The following is a 19,560-nucleotide window of genomic DNA, read 5'->3' on the forward strand; positions in this document are numbered from 1 at the left end:
CTTTATTTTAATTTACTTTTTAACATTCATCACTCTACATAATATTAGTGTAGATGTGAAAGGAATCATGCAAAATTTCACACCTAGCTTTAAGATAGCATATTCTAAATTCAAATGTAAGAAAATTTTAAACTAAAATTTCAACACCATATCACACCTGAAATAATCCAAATCCTTGACTGAAATACTTCTTTACTTCCCTCTATTCCTCCTTTTCTCCCATGCTCTATCTTCTGTCTCTTTCTTTTTTGTCTTTCTTAACTTATACTATAAACTTTATTTATTTATTTATTTATTTATTTATTTTTATTTATTTTTTATTTTTTTTAATATATTTTATTGATTTTTTACAGAGAGGAGGGGAGAGAGATAGAGAGCCAGAAACATCGATGAGTGAGAAACATCGATCAGCTGCCTCCTGCACATCTCCCACTGGGGATGTGCCCGCAACCCAGGTACATGCCCTTGACCGGAATCGAACCTGGGACCCTTCAGTCCACAGGCCGACGCTCTATCCACTGAGCCAAACCAGTTTCGGCATATACTATAAACTTTAGTTAGGAAAAACAAAGCGCTTGGCAGCATTTTGGGGGCCAAAATTGCATGAATACATGGGGATTACTTATGCTGATTATGTATATGTAAAAATCAACCTTTCTAATAGATGATGTCACTTGTTATGACTTCATAACATTCAAATGGTCAGTAAATGTTATTAAATTATGTTATTATGTAGGTATACTCAAAGTGTGTGGTATTTATTTTCTTTCAGTAATACCATTTATTCCTAATTTGTGAGAAACAATCTATTCAGAAGTATAAAAGCCTAAAAGTTGTTTCCTACCTCTCATTTTCCTCCAAGCTCTTTCAAAATGCCTACCTAGATGAGCATGCTATGGATTTAAGTGGTGGTTAGGTAAGTTATACACTGCCCATATAATATGCAATAGATATTTAATATAAATAATATCTAAGGAATGTATGCAAAACTGTTTCATTAGTAGAAAACTATATTTGGGTTCCTGGATCATTACAGTTGTAATTATAAGGATAAAATATATCTAAGGAAAATATAAAAATCTGCTAATATTTACTGATGTCTTACTATATAACAGTGAGTACTAGGAAGATGTTTATGTTATTTCATCTATAAAAATGGCAATAGCATTTGTGGATTTTTGTGTGTAATTTCACCATGCCCAAAGGCATAGACATGTATTCACTGTAACTTCAATACATACAAATTCCACTCCTACGAGATAGGGGACTGATAAGCAGTGTGGACACAGACAATGGCCTAATCTTCACATTTCACTGGGATTTACTTGATGTCTAGCTGTCATGGAGTACACAGTGATTTTTTGTTATCATTGATTTTTTTTGTTTGTGAAAATGGCTTTAAGAAGAAAGCCAAATGCTTTTATTGCATTTTATGAAATAAATTCCATACTAGAGTGCTATTCAGCAATTTGGGAATGTATGAGGATTATAGAATCTGTTTTACTGTGTCTCAGACTGTCACTGAGCGAAACCTACCTGAATTCATTATGACATGTAAGAGAATATTCTGCCTTAAAGCTTACAGAATGAAAGCACCATCCCATAAAATAAACTGCTATAAATACAAAGTTAAAATAAAGCCTTCCCTCTAAGGTTTAAGCTTAAGGGGACTAGTCCAAGCTAGTCTGGAGACTCGCTTGGCTCTTCTCTGCAGCATCTATCTAAAAGCCATGTGCCTTTCACAGTCCCTGCTACACAATGTGGAGACTTTCTCATGAACCTCTTTCCTGGAGACTTAAGTTAACGTGTACACAGTAGTTACAAGGGATCTAATGAGATTCCCCCCATCCTGGGTGTAGACTATTTTTCTACTTATTTCAGAGAGACATTAATATCCCACTGTGCTCCTCCTTTGCCCTTCTTGCCTCGGATTCAGAGATTCCCTACCAAATTCAATTTTGAACTATGACTTAGAAACTACTGTACAGCTAAAATAACATTAACTGTTCTCTTTACTCATTTTGCTGCATGTTCATTTAGAATTACTACAGATGCTCATTTAGAATCATGATTCATAGTTGTGATTCACATAGAAGTCAATCCTTCCTCTGCCTTTTCAACTAACTGTATTACTGAACTCCCTCACTTTCAAATTTCAGTCCCAGAATATATTTGATGAACAGGTGAAGTCAGCTTGGCTGTAATCATGCTGTAGAAACTTGTCTAATCCATGCTTTATTTCTCTTTACTTTGTGAATATGTATTAATAGCTACGATATCAGTGATTCTTCCAAATCTCTGGGAGAAGCCACAGAAAACAGAATGGAAGGCTAAAGAAAGGATGCCTTGATTCCTTTACCTAGAAAATAATGCCAAGTTTGTCTGGAGGGGGGATTCTGCACAGAACTCTTTGTTAAATCTATTTATAGGCCTGTAATGAAGATAATCGGGGAAAATACACCGGGTTCTTAATAACTGTGTCCTAGTCTAGATAAACCACTAATTCACTACCTTATAGATATGGCCAAGGTTTTCACAAAATATTCTCTGGACCAGTCAAATACAAATAAAAAGAAATTTGTTTTTTTTCTTATCCCATTAGCTACTGGTAAGAATTTTGACTATTTAGCCCATAAGTGTTGTTAGAACAAAATTTTAAATGCCTTATGTTTAATTTAATTTTTGAAGATTTTTTTTTTTTTACAAAATAGTATATGCACAACTATTATAGACCATTTAAAATTTCAGGAAAATATAAAGCAGTAGAAATTATTCATATTTTCATGGACCCAATTTATATAATTGGCCCCTGCCCATTGACACCATATTAGCCATTATCTCTGGTAGGTTAAACAAACTTCATGGAATGTACTCAGGACAGTGTTACTTTGTTTCCCACATCCTTTTAAGTCCTTTTAATCCATGTCTAGAGAGGAACATTCTTTCCTAAACACTTAGAGGAAAACGTCTGATTACCCGATATAATAAGAGGGTAATATGCAAATTGACCAAACGGCAGAATGACTGGTCGCTATGATGTGCACTGACCACCAGGAGGCAGAAACTCAATGCTGGAGCTTCCTCCTGGTGGTCAGTGCACTTCCACAGGGGGAGTGATGCTCAACTAGAAGCCAGAAGCATGGCGAGTGCAGTGGTGGTGGCAGGAGCCTCTTCTGCCTATGAGGCAGCACTAAGGAGCAGCGAGCTGAGCAGTAAGGAGTAGCGAGCAGGTGGGCAGTAATGAGCAAGGTTCCCAGAGTGACCTCGAGGGGTACCAGACTGCGAGAGGATGCAGGCTGGGCTGAGGAACCCTCCCAAGTGCACGAATTTTTGTGCACTGAGCCACTAGTTGGTAATAAAAAGTCTAATTTGAACCAATTGTCATAAGTAACTAATTAGAATGCCTAGTTCTGATACCGTGATCAAAATTCTATTCTTGAAATTCATTTCCTTACCCCTCCACCAGATCAGGTCTATTATTGGAGAAGGAGTGAACTCTGTTTTATTTTCTTCACCACTGACTAATGATACTCATCTATAAATTAAAAATAGCCATAGTCCCTACACCAGTAATACTGTTAGTGTGAGGATTAATGTGATAACACATAAAAAGTACTTAGCAAAATACCTAGCTCATATTACTAACAATGTTACCATGGGAAACACATAGGCATTTTCTGCTCTCAGCTCTGGCTCGCAGACCAATCCCAACACATGCACCATTTGTTAGATGCTAAGCAAACGTATCTCTTACCTTTAGGATTCTCAGGTGAGTCAGACACCAGTCTACTGTGCCTCTCATAATGCAGAGCATATTCATTAAACCCTCCATGTGGTTCCACTGAAGCCCCAAGTCACTAAGTTTACAGTGGAACTTATATTTCTCCAAAATTACTATTCAAAAAATCCTTTCCCTCAAGTCTTCAAACCTTTCCTACCCCATATAAAAGTAAGGGGTTTAATAATTGTCTAACATATTTTCAACTGTTTTGTTTGAAATATTGGTGTTGGGTAGCTCATTTTGAAAGATCTATTCTTTTATATATTAAAATCTCAGTTAAAAACTCCAATTTAGCATCTTCATCCTCTTTCTTTCTTTCTTTCTTTCTTTCTTTCTTTCTTTCTTTCTTTCTTTCTTTCTTTCTTTCTTTCTTCCTTTATCTATCATCTCTCTATCATCTATCTATCTATCTATCTATCTATCTATCTATCTATCATCATCATATATCTACTTACCTGTCTACTCTAACTACACCATACACACACCTATACATACACATTAAAGATTCAGGATATGAGATGACACTGACTGGATGTAAATATTTATTGATTCATGTAAGTAGCTGTTCACCTTTGAGCTAGTCACTTATTCTTTTTCTGCCTTAGTTACCACTCTACCTCAAAAACAGAGTTACTGTGAAGATTAATGTGATAACACATAAAAGGACCTTAGAATAATATGCAGCTCATATTACTAACAATATTACACTAACAATAATAACATAATCATTATTATTATTATTATAAATATCCTCTTTATAACTTATTTGTTTGATTTATAAGAATTTCCACATCATTATTCTTCTTTGCATTGTAATTATTATACAGTATTCAGCTGTACAAATGAAACATAAATTTCAACACTTAATTGGATATTCTGTCACATCACTGGTCATCATTGTGTTTATCAACTCTGTTTTATTCCCCTTAAGAATATATTGATTGAACTGGAATTACTGGATCAAAATGTGATTAATTTAAAGCATTTAATACACGTTGACAAATTATCCTGTAAAAATTTATAGCAGTGTATACTATATTTTCATGACCATCTTAAAATTCTGGACAGTTATATATTATCACACACTGATTTAGGTGTAAGGGCATCCTTGGAAGATAATAAAAAACAGGCACAGGATGTTCTCTTGTCTCCTTACAGAGTATGCCAACAGATTTCTGAAACTTTTTCAGACCTGGCAATTAACACAGCTCATCTAGGGTCGGATGAGGATAAATCCAATAGATCTTCAGAACCAGAGAGTTCCAGTGATATAACTATACTGACCATTATTTTTAACATAAAAGAAAATTAAGTAAAAATGAGCAATAGTGTCTGTCTATGATGGTGGCTCATTATGTGATACTTAGATCAAACTGCTTTAATTATGTAAATGCATCTAGTGGATAAGTGTTAATAAACTTCTATTTAAATAAGTAAATCAAGAATCTGCTTCTCCTAAGCATATTACCATTCAATTAAATTCCTAGCACAGTCAGTAACTGTGAAGTTATACAGTTGACAAAACCAATCACTAAGGAGTATAAATCAGCCAGATGCTAGTCTAACATAAAGAATATAGTAATTAGTCAGTTTTGCCAATAGATTAAAAGTTTCACATATGTCATAAGAGGAGGACACCATTTTCTCATTTTTAGTATTCCAGATAGGTATCATTATGAAATTTATGCCAATTTTATCAAGGTCTCACAAACTCACTAATGCTTGGCTTACAGTATCTTCTGTATTAAGTAATAAGGATAACCACCTCTTTTTTAAAAAAATGTTAATTTAAAATGTTCTGTTTTGGAAAAGCCATCTTGCTGTGACACTCTCTGCCTCTCTTACACACACACACACACACACACACACACACGCAACACACTCACTTCACACTCACAGAGACATATAACTGCAAGAAAGCAAAAAAAAAACAAAAAACAAACATATTCATCCCACCACCAAAAAATAACCATTGGACCAACCTTATAAAGTAGTGGCAATTTTCCTAATTTCAGGAGTGCAATCTGGTTTGTTATATTTCTCATATTTTTTATCCTTTTTAAATCATCTGCATTTCCATAACTCACATCAATGATTTCAGCCTGAAAGAGAAGGGGAAAAAAAAACACAAAGGAAAATAAAGCCTTGTTGGAAGAATGATAGCAAATCCATTTGGTATGACAAAATCATTCCTAGAATGTGAAATGGTCAAGCGGAATCAATTCATTCTCTTCCCCTGTCCCAATAACCACAAACCTGCCCTTTCTACTTCTGTCAGGTACAGTGACTCTTTGTGGTCACTTGAGAAGATGTTTGAGGGTCATGTTTGCTTGGTCATCTCCCTTCGCACGAAGTTACAGACCACCAAGTTTATTGCATTCTAGATTCCTATTTCTGGAATTTGAATCATTTTATAAAACACTGCAAGATTAATTCCCTTAAGGTTCAACTGCAGTCATACCATTCTCAGGCTTAAAAACAATCCAAAGACCCTGTACTGTTATCCAAATTGATAAAAATATTTTATTTTATTTATTCAAAGGCAGTTGTTTAAAAAGACAGCATTGAAATATTTAATTACATAAAAATAAAAATATCTATAGGTCAATAACAAATAAACATCATAAACCAAACCTAAAGACATATTTCCAGTGGGTATCATTATTCAGATCAACTATGATAGTTTTTATATTCTGAATTTGTTAATGCATTTATAGTTCTATAAGCAAACTACTTATTCGACTAAAATATAGGCAAAGGACATAAACTGGAAACTTAGTTTTATAACTTTAGTCAACAACCAGCAATTATTTCTCATCCACATTAACTGCTTGTAGATTTATTTTTTAGTATTTATTATTTTTATTTATTTATTTTTTTGTTAATCCTTACTCAAGGATATTTTTATTGATTATTTTATTTTATTTTTAAATACATTTTTATTGACTTTGCAAAGTCCATCATGCAAAGCTGTTCAGGTTGTGCATGTATCTATGTGTGAATAACCCCTTGAGTTGTGAAGGACAAAACTTATACTCCGGCCTGCATCAATCTGGCATTCAAGGACTTTAGAATATGGTCCCAAACTACTACTATTTCTGTCCTAGCCTCCCCCGCCCCCCCCCGCTATCCCAGACAGTTATACCCTACATCAATACTTCTCATTTTTAAAAGTCCCCCGTTATTAACATAAAAATGACATGACTTTCTGGAGATCCTAATGGGCATCCTCTGATATAGTTGCCCTTTCTTCCTCCTTGAAAAGTACTGCACTGAAGGTTTTCTCAAACACATATTCCTATGAGCCAAGCTGATATATTTCATCCCTACTTTCTGTAATTTCCATTATAAAAATAGTTGTTATGCTTTTCACTGGAAAAATGATATTACAACACAAAATGTGCTGTTTCAATCTCCAGCATATCTACAAGGAAGTGTTGATACGGACTTAGTGGTGCCAAGCAGTGAAAGTATGAAGAAGGAGGATCCAGATCTTGAAATGCCCATGGTTGTCAATTGGAGCCAATGCACTTCAGCCAGTATTTGAAAAGGGCTTCCAGAGAAGTCTCACTTCAGGAAAGAATTCTGTTTTTAGAAGAACATATGAATACCACCAAGAGATTGATCAGTGTGTTAGAAGAAATATTTCTGGCATAGAGAGTATTTCCTTAGCAATTAATTCATATTCATTTGTAAGAACTTTACGAAATACATTAAAACTCATTTCAAAAGTTATCTGCCTGCTGAATTTTATTTTTCTGATGCTCATTTCTGATTTGAATCTAAGTTTCTGCCTCTCTTAACAAACCCCCAGGACCCATAAACTTATCTAGGTTTCATTTTCTAGTACAGTGAAATTTTCTTAGTGATGGGTCCATTGTGTACCCATTCTCACCCAGGTACCCTGCATACACTGTTGACTTATCTGTCTTAATTAAAATGATTACACCTTATCAAATATCTCTGAAAAGTAAAGCTGTACTTTCAAATGGATTTGCCTAGAAAACCTAATTTGTTAAACAAACTTCTGTCAGAATATTTTTATTATAATTTTCTTCCAATAAAAATGTGATTAAATCAGTGCTTTATTAATACCACTTTTGAGTTTGCTGATGCCATTATGATATGCATATTTGTTGATTTAGGAATTTAAAGACTTGATTAAATAACTGATCACAGAATAGTAATACTCACATTGAAAAATGAGATAATTCATAGTTTCCATTTCAAATTTTTAAGCTACCTACTAATTATTTGTGATTCACTGAGAGCATCTTAAAACAGGGCTATTACTCACTTGGTTACATTAAAGAACATATTTTTCTTATTTGAGAGAGTTTGAGGGGAAATCATACTGGTCTGAGAGGATGGAGACCAGTCTGTGAGTTGTTTTGCTGTGTACATACCAGAAAGGTATGGCAGCTACAAAAATAAAAATTCTGTAAAAGATATTTAATTATTGGAAAATAGCAATAACTTGCATCAACAATGTCAGTTTCAATTAAAGAATTTTTCCACTCATCTTCTACAAATAGCAAATGTCAACACATTAAAGCATTTTAATATACTAGTAATAGGGTTGTTATTTTTCACAAAAATATTCCTCAATACAGGAATTATTATATTAGTTGATTTTGGCTTATGCACTTTGAGGTTATTCATTAAAAATCAGTAATTAAAAAAGTCTCAATTTTCTGAAGGTATGACAGGTGATAATAAAAATGTATTTATTGCTTTCAAAGGAACCAGGTCCTTTCTAAATGTCTTTCCTATTTACCTTCGAGCAAGCTGAAAATCACAGCTGCAAGAATGCACATTGAATTTTTCTCAGACACAAATCAATATACAGTGATATGATAAAATGTCAAGTCATTTCTTTCCACACATTCAGTTGCAGCAATGTACCTCTTCTTACTGTATGTATGATGTCTGTCTAGAAAATTGTTCACTTGACTGGTTGGACTACTATGATTAATTTACATGCAAATATTAAGAATGGAGTCCCACCCAACTAGTCTCTTTGGGGAAAGTCAAATGAGCAGAAACTTAATTACCTGTTTAACTATTTACTCCATGTGCACCCATTGTCCTATTGTGGACTTCATTGACACATAGGAGAGAGTATTGAGAGAGACAGAGTAAAATGGAACTAGTTCTGTTTTGTTTTAAATGTGTGTGTTTTTACCAAAGAAAAATATGAAAAACTCCCCACTTTAAATTTATTTAAATAATATGTTAAATTTCAAACTGAGAACAAATAAAAAAACAGCAACAATTCAGACAGAAAATCAAATATTTTAAACTTGTCAAAAAAAAATATTGAGATGACAACAGAGAGGAAGATTAGTACACTTTAGAAACAAATATTAAACATTAAAATATTGCCCTAGCCAGTTTGGCTCAGTAGATAGAGCGTCGGCCTATGGACTGGAAGGTCCTGGGTTCGATTCCAGTCAAGGGCACATGCCTGGGTTACGGGCTCAATCCCAAGTAGGGGGCATGCAGGAGGCAGCCAGTCAATGATTCCCTCTTATTGATGTTTCCATCTCTCTCCCTCTCCCTTCCTCCCTGAAATAAAAAAAAATGTATTTAAAGAAATAAAATAAAATAAAATTATCTTCTACCTATGGTAAAATAAATGATTAGAAGGAATCATAAACAAGACAATTAAACATGACTGAAAATAATAAATAGTGATTCTACCATGTCAGTGCTCCTGTTACCATTGTAACTAGCTAGTTAATATTAAAACAGGAAGAGAGCAAAGGGGAGGCCAGACATTATAAGCACAGTCCTCTGGGCAGCTTCACCAGGAAGCTGCAGTTTCACACTCCCCACAGAGAAGCACAGATCCATTCCCTGCAGATCACTGGGGGAAGGGGCCCAGCAAGAGGGGAGATGGACACAGGTACAGTAAAGTTGGGTGATGTAGTCTTGCCTGGGGAACAAAGATAATTGGCTAGGGCATGGAGCCACTCAAGTATAGGAAATCCAGAAGGATTCATTGGTTAAGCTCCCAGTTAAGATTCCCAGATAAAGGAGTTCTCTCTCTCTTGTTCCCCTTGTGCTCCTGTTTCTCCCTTGCTCCTTGACCCACACTAGCCTGCCAAGTGGTCCTAGAAGCTGCATGGTCCTTGGCTATGCACATGCCACATGCAATGGGCTGCTGCTGGGAACACAAGCTCACCTGGACAGACACTGGACGGGACTAGACTTTAATATAGAGCAGAAACTCTTGAGAGTGGTTATAATCCTAGCTCTGATGAAGACAAAAAGGTACTTTTTTTTCCATGGCAAGACAGAGGGAGATGAGCCCTTACTATTACACCATCAATAAAACTTTCCACAATACTTCATCCTCCTGTGTGTGTGTGGGGAAGGGGGAGGGTGGTGCTTAGGAAATTCTTATTCTTGTGGCATCCCAAGAACCCCACTTTTGCCAGGAACAGGTGGGGACACAGGAAACCCCACACCTATAACATTTCTATGGTTCTATATAAAAATGGAGAAGCACCCTAAGCAGAAGCAATAGAAGACAGACAGGAATAAATTATTTCCTGTAATCAGCTAAGAACAATCATAGAAAATAACCAGGTCAGAGCAGTGTCTCTGTGGACATCCACCTGTGGGTGGCCTGGGCTCCACACTGAGGAATAATCCAGTGCCAAGTTTTCTCTTCTACCTTGAAGTAGCAAAATTTATTCATGCTTAGGAAATGATATATGCTTTGGAAATGTTCAGATTTGACATTTTCAACCAAATCAATCACTCTGAATCCTCCTAGTTCCTCTCTAAGAGAGATTCTGAATGTACAGAATGTTTGAAAAGCCTGCTTTGACTAAAACAGTAATTTTCTCCTCAAAATTAGAAATGGTAAACTCAAGCAGTTCTCCTACTGACAAAATACATTATCAGAAGTACCATTCATCTCAATATAAGTTTTATTTTAGAAATTTACTACTATCTCATATAATTTAGCTTTTGAATAATCTTTAAATTAAAGTGCTTAGGCTTATTAAAAATGTGAAAATTCAAAATTGTTTCTGATGTTTACCTTTATCCTTTCTAAATAGCATGAGTATATTAGTACTTACGAAGAGTTCAATATTCAGAGATTGTTAGAATTTTATTAGTACTTCATTTTCAAGTTCATGCAAGTGCTTTTTATCATGGACATTATTAGGAAAACCACAATGCATTGAATCATAAAAACCATTGCTGCTTCCTTCCCCGCCCCCATGGCAGACATCACTAATCAATCATAGTTCTTCCATGAATCAAACTTTTTCTCTAAACATTATTCTAGCTAATCAAGGTCAATTAAATAGAGATTGGCATAAGGAGTGTGCTATATAAAATATATAATAGTTTAATATTAAATAATTGTTCATTTGAATAACTAATATTTAAACTAATATTTAATTATTTTAATTATTTAATAACTGAAGCAGCACAAGTACTATCAGTTAAAATGGACTCCTAAGCAATCAGAAGGGACATCGGCTAGTATGGGAAACTAGTATATGACAACTGAATTCAACAATAAGGATGAGAAACATGATACATTTTGCTATGTTTGGTTTAAGCAATCAGATAAAGAGGTGACTTGTCATACTTAACACTTTTTTTCCTTTAATAAACACTTGAAAAAATATTTGCTACAATGATATACTAAATACAATATCTTGACATTCAGTAATTATTTAAGATATTTGCATTTTTAAAAATAATATAACATGTACACATTTAAAAGATAATAAAATTAAGTTAAAAGTGTAATATAAAAATTTAACCAAAGTGAAGCACAGTTCTGTCAGGATTACATTTCCATATTTTAAGTCTATTGCCTCCAAAGTAAATAGACAAAATCATGTAAGTTAAAAAACACAAATTATCAGTAAGAAAAAAATAATTTTAAGTGGCCTCAGATTTAACAAATAGGCCCTTACAGAATATTTAGATACTTATTTGCATTATTTGGCCAACATATTAAAAATAAAAATCAGCCAGAATATCTTTCCCTTCTACCAACTTATATTGAACAGTCATTTTAAAAGTTAAAACTATATATCTTAAAAAGGAAATCATAAAATATATGTATAGAAGTAGGAAAATAAACAAGAGAAAACAAAAATTATGGAAGTCCAAGAAGGAGAGGGTATTAAAGAGAAAAGTTTGTTATTTTCCAACCACATGGGTCAGGTTATATTTTAGTTTCTGAAGGTATGGGGAGAAAAATGAGTTAAAAAAAACTGGCTTTATACTGTGTTTACTTTCTCTTGATGAGACAACAAAAATAAAAAAGTCAATAAAGACAGTGACAGTTCAGAAGATTCCAGTTATGCTAGGCCCTACAGAAAATATGGACAGAGTAGTTTATAGGGATGGGGAATCATTTTGATAGGAAAGTCAGGGTAGACATTGCTAAGGAGATCACATCTAAATGATGAGAAGCCATGAAGTGACCTAGGTGAACCTTTCGGCAGAGGTAAGTACAAACTCTGAGAGAATAAAGACCTCTGCAAATGAAACAAAGACATCAAATATGTTAAGGTGAAAAACATGACTTCTGAATTTTGAAAGAGGAAGCTATTGTTTTTCTCATAGGGGTGGGCATTAGATAAGGATGGGTTTTCAGGAATGTATCAATGAAGGAAGGAACAACTGCCAGGTGGTACTCAACAGTTAGAAGGAACAGTTGAGATGTACAGCTGAGAGAGGTAATAGTATGTTGGTTAGTTAGTCAGCTTTTACCAAAAATGCAATAAGAAGGCTTGTAGACTAAAAAGAAGATTTAGCCTCATTTGTTCTATAAATCCTAGAAACGAAGTATATAGAAACTGTATCTAGATCATTCTTTCTCAAAGTGAGAATGGATGAAATAAATGAGTGTAAAAGTGATTAATCCTATTCCATTTACATTTTCACCAACAACAAGTGATGATGAGAGTGTCTGTAAGTTTACCGCCATTCCCATGTTTAAGCTATTTACTCTATTTCGCTATAGTAAACCAAGAATAAAACTCTTTAAAAAATAATAACAACAGCAGCTCTGATAAATTGCTCCTGAACTAAACATTCTGAAAGAACTCAATCATCTCCCCTGGGGTGAGATTGGAGAGCAATGGGGAAATAGGGTCATTATCTTGAAAGTCTAGGAAGAGAGCTGATGGACCAGTTCCAGGTGCTTGGGGACAAAGAATGAAGCTCAGCAGGTAATTTCTGCAAAATGTTCCAGGAGATAGAAGTATCTCAGAAAAGTATATGCATGGGTTGGCAAAAGTAGGTTTACAGTTGTGAGGATATGAAACACATATTTTATTCTTTTTTATTTAATTATTATTAATTATTATATTATTTATTTGTAACAACTATGGAACTACTGTTGCCCACCCCTGTATCTGATATAATGGTAATTTGAGGAAATTTTTGATCTTCCATTAGATTTGTCTAGAACAGTGGTTCTCAACCTTCCTAATGCCGCGACCTTTTAATACAGTTCCTCATATTGTGGTGACCACCAATTTCATTATTACAAATTGAACATAACTAAAGCATAGTGATTAATCACAAAAACAATATGTAATTATATATGTGTTTTCTGATGGTCTTAGGCGACCCCTGTGAAAGGGCCGTTCGACCCGCAAAGGGGTCTCGACCCACAGGTTGAGAACCTCTGGCCTAGAAGGTAAACTCTGTCTGACCATTAAACTTCCCCTTTCAGGAAATAAACAACAAAAAAACAGAAGGCAATTTCCTGCCACTCACCATTCAATTATTGATTTAAAAAAAATAATAGTTTATTGATTTTTAGAGAGAGAGAAATGGAGAAGAGAGAAACATCGATGTACGAGTGTAATATAGATGAGCTGCATCCTGCACCCCCTCTTACTGGGGATTCAACCAGCAATCCAAGTGCCCTGACCAGGAATCAAACCAGCAACTTTGTGGTGCCTGGGACGTTGCCCAACCAACTGAGCCACACCGTCAGGGCACAATCATTGATTTTTTTAGTTGCCTCTGTGACTTTGGATGAAAGGTGTATGAAATTTGAAGTGGAATCTGAGTGCAATCTCACTTTCTACCCAATGGCATTGTTCTTGGTGCTGTCCAACCCACCTAATGCCGTAGCCTTGCTGTAATTGTCCTACAAGTCTTGTGCGATGTTTCTTTCTCTCTCTCTCTCCCTCTCCCTTCTCTAAAATAAATAAAAATGTATTTTAAAAAACTGAAATAGTTACGGATTTGACTATGGGTTGAAGATTTTTCTTAAGCTTGACAATGTGGGAAGAGTGAAGTAATCGAGGAGGGTAAGAAGTGAGCAACTGCAGGAGGAGATAAAGGCAAGAGGAAGAGCACAGGGAACCCCAGCTGTTAGAGAATTGGAAATTGACTAGAAAGCCTTTGAGACTGTGAAAAAAAAGTCCATATTTGTTTTAATGCAACTATCTTTGCATTAAAACTTTTATTTTATATGCTTTTGTTCTCTTTCCCACATAAAAAATGTAACCTTTCTCACAAATATTTAATTATGAACAATATGTTGTGATAGATCACTTCTTTATTTGTAAATGCTTCTGTCTAAATTTTAAATACTGGAAAAAGTGTACATGAAAATATATAAAATATGTGGCAACTAGTCCCATGGTTATTATCCTCAAATTAGCAGAAGTTATGAATGTGAATGTATATGTCGATACACATGTGCAAGTGTGTATTATGAGAATGATTAAACTAGACTGGATTTATGACATTATATAAAAGAAAAACAACATAATACTAAACTGTTTATGTCCTCTTTGCTACACATTTTCTATGGAGATTGTATAATGGAGTCAATCATTCCAGTATATCTTTAGAACATTCATATTCAGTAGACATATCTGTCTCTTTTTTAGGTGAGGAAACTAAAGTTTAGGATGTTTAAATAACTTGCTCATGTTTTAAGTTAGCAGTATCAAGCCATGGAGTTTTGTAATTGTTTACCTGACTGCCAGTTTCTCCCATTAGACTTCCAACTACATGGAAGCGATGTCCAAAGCTTTCTTTTTAACCACTTTGTCCCCTGTGATTGGCATCCAAAAGGCACTCAGCGTGTATTTGCTGAATGTTGATGGCTTTCTGCTCTATTAGGGAGACCCAGCTGGCTAAGTTCTACATTAGTCAGTTAATCTTTCCATATCAAATTAAAATATATAGGAAAACATTAACAATCATAGGACACTTTATTTAATAAATGATATTAAACTTATTAAGGCAAGGATATTGAAGGAGTTGCTAATTCATTCAAGAGAATTCTTCCCGGAGACAGTGAAAGTAATATGACAGAATTCTGCCTTTTAAAATAATTTATCTTAGTGTATAGAAATAGTGCAACTTTTTGCACAGATCTCTCTAGTTCTGAAGGGAGGTAAATCTTACATGCAAACTATATATTTAAATGCTAGCATTTTATGGAAATTAAAATATAAATTAAATCTGCTGGAAAAGTTACATTACCACTTAGTTTTATAAGTAGTATGCTTTAAATCATATTGCAAGTAAAAATAAAAAGGCTGACCTAGACTTTTCTGTCAAATTACACTTAATTATGGAGATTCAGAAACTTTACAGGTAACGTTAGTCAAATTAGAAGTCTCTAGTCAAACACTGTCTCACTAAAATGTCCATATTTGTTTTAATTCAGCTATCTTTGCCTTAAAACTTTTATTTTATATGCTTTTGTCCTCTTTCCCACATAAAAGATGTAACCTTTCTCACAAATATTTAACTATGACACTATGTTGTGATAGATCACTTCTTTATTTGTAAATGCTTCTGTCTAAATTTTAAATACTGGAAAAATATATATATAATATGTGACAACTAGTCCTATGGTTATTATCCTCAAATTAGCAGAAGTTATGAAATTATTTTGTTAATTCAGTGCACAAAGCTCATATCAGGAATACATGGAATTTGGGTAAAGGTATTATATGTAATTTTTGAAATTAATAACTTTTATACAATTGTGTTCACAGCTATTTATCTCACAATTTTTCATTGTTGATCAAAAGATCAATCCCAAGAGAAGAAAAGAAAGACATAAAAAAAAAAGCAAAATCATTTTCAACATTGAAAAGCAGCTCCAAGCTTACATTTTCTGTTGGTGAGAAAGTAGCTTAATCTTCATACTCATACAATTCTATTCCACTCCTTTAGCTTCTGATATTTTTATCTATAACAGGAATCCTTCAGAGCCAAATGCACATAGCTTTGCCTTTTGCCATAACACTGATAAGTTTGTTTTTGTTTAAGAATATTAAAAATAAAACAGGAAGACAATGTTTTCCTAGCCATGAGAAAATAGACATCTGACTTGCAAGTTATTCAAAGAGTCCATGCAGTGGTTATATTTTTATACTTTAAGACATTTTAACAAATTATTTGATGATGTTCAGATTTCATATGTTAAACTATGTCTTGATGTTTTACACAACAAAGATAACACTGCTCTTCAGGACCAACTTGACAGAATTTGTAATTCTGCATTCAAAAATAAAATACTTCTGCCTTGGATGGATTAGCTCAGTGGACAGAGTGTCAGCCCACAGACCAAAGGGTCTTGGGTTTGGTTCCAAGTCAAGGGCAGGTATCTCAGTTGCAGGCTCCATCCCTGGCCCTGGTTGATGCTGGAGGCAACCAGTCAATGTGTCATGTGTCTCTCTTACATGGATGTTTCTCTCTCTCTCTATCTCTATCTCTATCTCTATCTCTAGCTCATCTCTCAACCCCCCTCCCTCCTCTCTACTCTAAAAAAATTCAATGGAAAAAATATCCTCAGGTGAGGATTTAAAAATAATAATTAAAAAAATTAAAAACAAATAGTTTATTCCTAGTTTCTTTGATTTTTAGTTTTTAATTAAAAATATAATCAGGGACTTATATGTAGTCTATTATTTACTCACATTAGTGCACATCGAAAGGAAATTAATTAGAAGGTGGCCAATGGGGCGGGACTGGGGGAAACAGGCCTGACAGGCCTTGGAGTCAACCTCCCACTGGCCCCCCTCCCCAGCCGCTGCACCTGGGGTGGAGCCATGGCTCGAAGGTGGTTTTTGGAGTGAGCAGGGTCCCTCTGGCAGGTGGGGTTCCTCAGCCTGGACTGCGGGGATCGGGCTGAAACTGGCTCTCAAACATCCCCTCAGGGGTCCTGGATTGCAAGAGGGTGGTTCTCAGGTGACACAGGCTCCCTCCTCTCTGGTTCCAGGTGCATCACCCAAGAACTGCCACTGCCAAGTCACTGCTGCTCAGCAGCTCCTGCATTGAACATCTGCCCCTGGTGGTCAGTGTGCATAATACCTACTGGCTAGTTGGCCGGTCAGATGGTCACTTACCATATGTATATATATTCAAAGCCTTTTCCTCCCTGATAATTGATATTTGTCATGTTAAACAGAATACAGGACCATTATAATCAGACAAGAGGGTAAAAAGTTTGTGCTTCCAAATCTTATGATAGATAGTTTTGATATTTTCCTAATTTATCTCATTTGAATGTGTCTACTTTATTCCACATAATAATAAAAACATTTATAGCGTGCTTTCCAAGTGCCAGGCACTTTAAGTGATTTTTATAATTTCTTTCCCACAACCACTTGGGATACTAGTATGTTTCCTCTTATAAAAATAAGAACATAAACGCTTACAGAATTGAAGTGGCTAACCCACATTTGATCAGGAAGGGTGCTAGCCTGGGTTCTCTGAGGAATGGGGTAGTGATAAATGTGTTGATATCAATATTTTAAGCACAGTTAATGAGTTGGTGAAAACAAATTTCTACACAAAATTGCATTATTGGGTTTGTCTTTCAGACACAAAGGAACACTTAATAGAAAGAACACTCTAAAACCCATACAATGTATTGGAATAAAAACAAATCCCCTGTTCAAAACTAAAAACATGGCGGACCCAACCTGACCAACCCATATTAAATATTAATTGTTCCCTTTGCTTTCTGCATCTGTGTGGGTTTCACAAAGGACACAAGAAATAATTGCACAGGGATTACATGAAGTCATATATTCTATTTGTAAAACTGACTAGACATTGTAACACTCACTACCAATGCCTTTAATAGCATGATGATATTATAGTGGGTATTTGCCTTTTAATAAAAATATAAATTACTGTTTATTCCCCGAAGCTAACCTCACTCATGCTAAATTATGTATGTGTCCATTTTAATATGTATTTTGCATCTGACAGGACAACTCTCCTTAGGACCCTTTCACTGACCCACCTGTCATTATGATGGGGTAAACAATGTCACCTTTCCAGTGCACGATGAATTACAAAGAAGTTGCAAAGTACACCATCCATCATGCTGGCACTGTGCCGGTTTTCCAAGTAGATCTCAGATATCACAAATGCTGTTTAGACTGTTACCAAAAAGCAAAAATTGGAAGCTTATCCCGAACAGTCACATGATGAATGGACATGACAGCTCTTCAAAGAAAAGGGGCACTCCTCTTCTACAAATAACCTTGTCAAAAGCAAAGTAGTGGGGAGCTTTGCTGGCAGTCAAACTAGAATAATTTAGGAACTTGTTAATGGCCCTGCCTGATAGAAATTCATGCAAACACAATGTACTCAAAATAAAAAATTAGATATGCCTGAATCAGCAGCAGCAACCTCTCAAGCTTGATTTGAATTAGGAAATGATCTGAAGGGATGCAGAAAAATTACTAGTGTTCTATTAATTAGAATATGTGAGTATCAATAATACATCTGTCTAAAACATGTACATAAAATATGCAAGTACTCCATATGCATGTAAAACAGTCACCTACAAATTGCTTTGCTTTTGAAAATCATAATACAACTAGGGCTTTAAAAATCCATATAAATACCTTATTAGATCCTTTATTGAATAGATATTTAAATATGTTTTTAATTGATATCAGAAAGACGAAGGGAGAGGAAAGAGAGATAGAAACATTAATGATGAGAAATAATTATTGATCAGCTGCCTCCTGCACGCCCCCTACTGGGGATGGAGCCTGCAACCCAGACACGTGCCCCGTTGGGAATCTAACAGAGACCTCCTGATTCATAGGTCGATGCTCAACCACTGAGCAACACCATCTGGGTTAAATATTTCATATACTAATCAGAGCTAATCAGAAGTTAGATTCTTAAAAATCGGTGGCAATAATGAACAACAATCAGAAACATAACATAATTTCATTCGTATTAAGTAAAGCAATCTACAGTTTTATAAAAGACTAAATGTACTCATGAAGTCAATATTTTTACATGGAAACAGACCACTTGCTATTTAAGAAAACTAGTGACCAGTTATATATCGTATCCAACTGGCAAATTGTCTTTACTACGGCCTAGGCTCTGTCCTCCAAGATTTACATATATTAGTCAATTTGATTCTCAAAACAACCTTATGATATTGGAAATATGATTAGCCACATTACAGAGTTGAGGAAATAGCCCTAGAGCTGAGATTGAAACCAGTCCATGTGGCTCTAAAAGCCATGCACTTAACCTCAATGCCAAAAAACCACAGCACCAAAAAACAACAAAAACTAACCCAGAAAATAGCAAAGCAATAACCCACAGCTGGCCTTCTAGCTCAGGTGTTTTCCATTAAGAAAGTGGAAGTACTGTATTTCAAATCTTAAAACTGTAAATAATCACATCAATTTTCCACTGCCCCCACCTCTATTCTTTCTGTCTATAGCAATCTATTAAAATCTGCCTTTCAAAAACAAAGAATGAAATGA

At 34.9% G+C, this 19,560-nt stretch overlaps 1 protein-coding gene across 1 annotated transcript in view; it reads right to left on the minus strand.

Moving 5' to 3' along the window:
- Positions 1 to 19,560, minus strand: part of NAALADL2 (N-acetylated alpha-linked acidic dipeptidase like 2) — a 796,115-nt gene that overhangs the window by 474,479 nt on the left and 302,076 nt on the right. Inside the window, exon 4 of the mRNA XM_070403625.1 lies at positions 5,764 to 5,883. Coding sequence (XP_070259726.1) covers positions 5,764 to 5,883 — 120 coding nt within the window. The remainder of the gene's footprint in view (positions 1 to 5,763; positions 5,884 to 19,560) is intronic.

The sequence above is a fragment of the Myotis yumanensis genome, unplaced genomic scaffold, assembly GCF_028538775.1.
Source record: "Myotis yumanensis isolate MYYU_CA2020_CCGP unplaced genomic scaffold, mMyoYum1.0.hap1 SCAF_2, whole genome shotgun sequence".
Lineage (NCBI taxonomy): Eukaryota > Metazoa > Chordata > Mammalia > Chiroptera > Vespertilionidae > Myotis > Myotis yumanensis.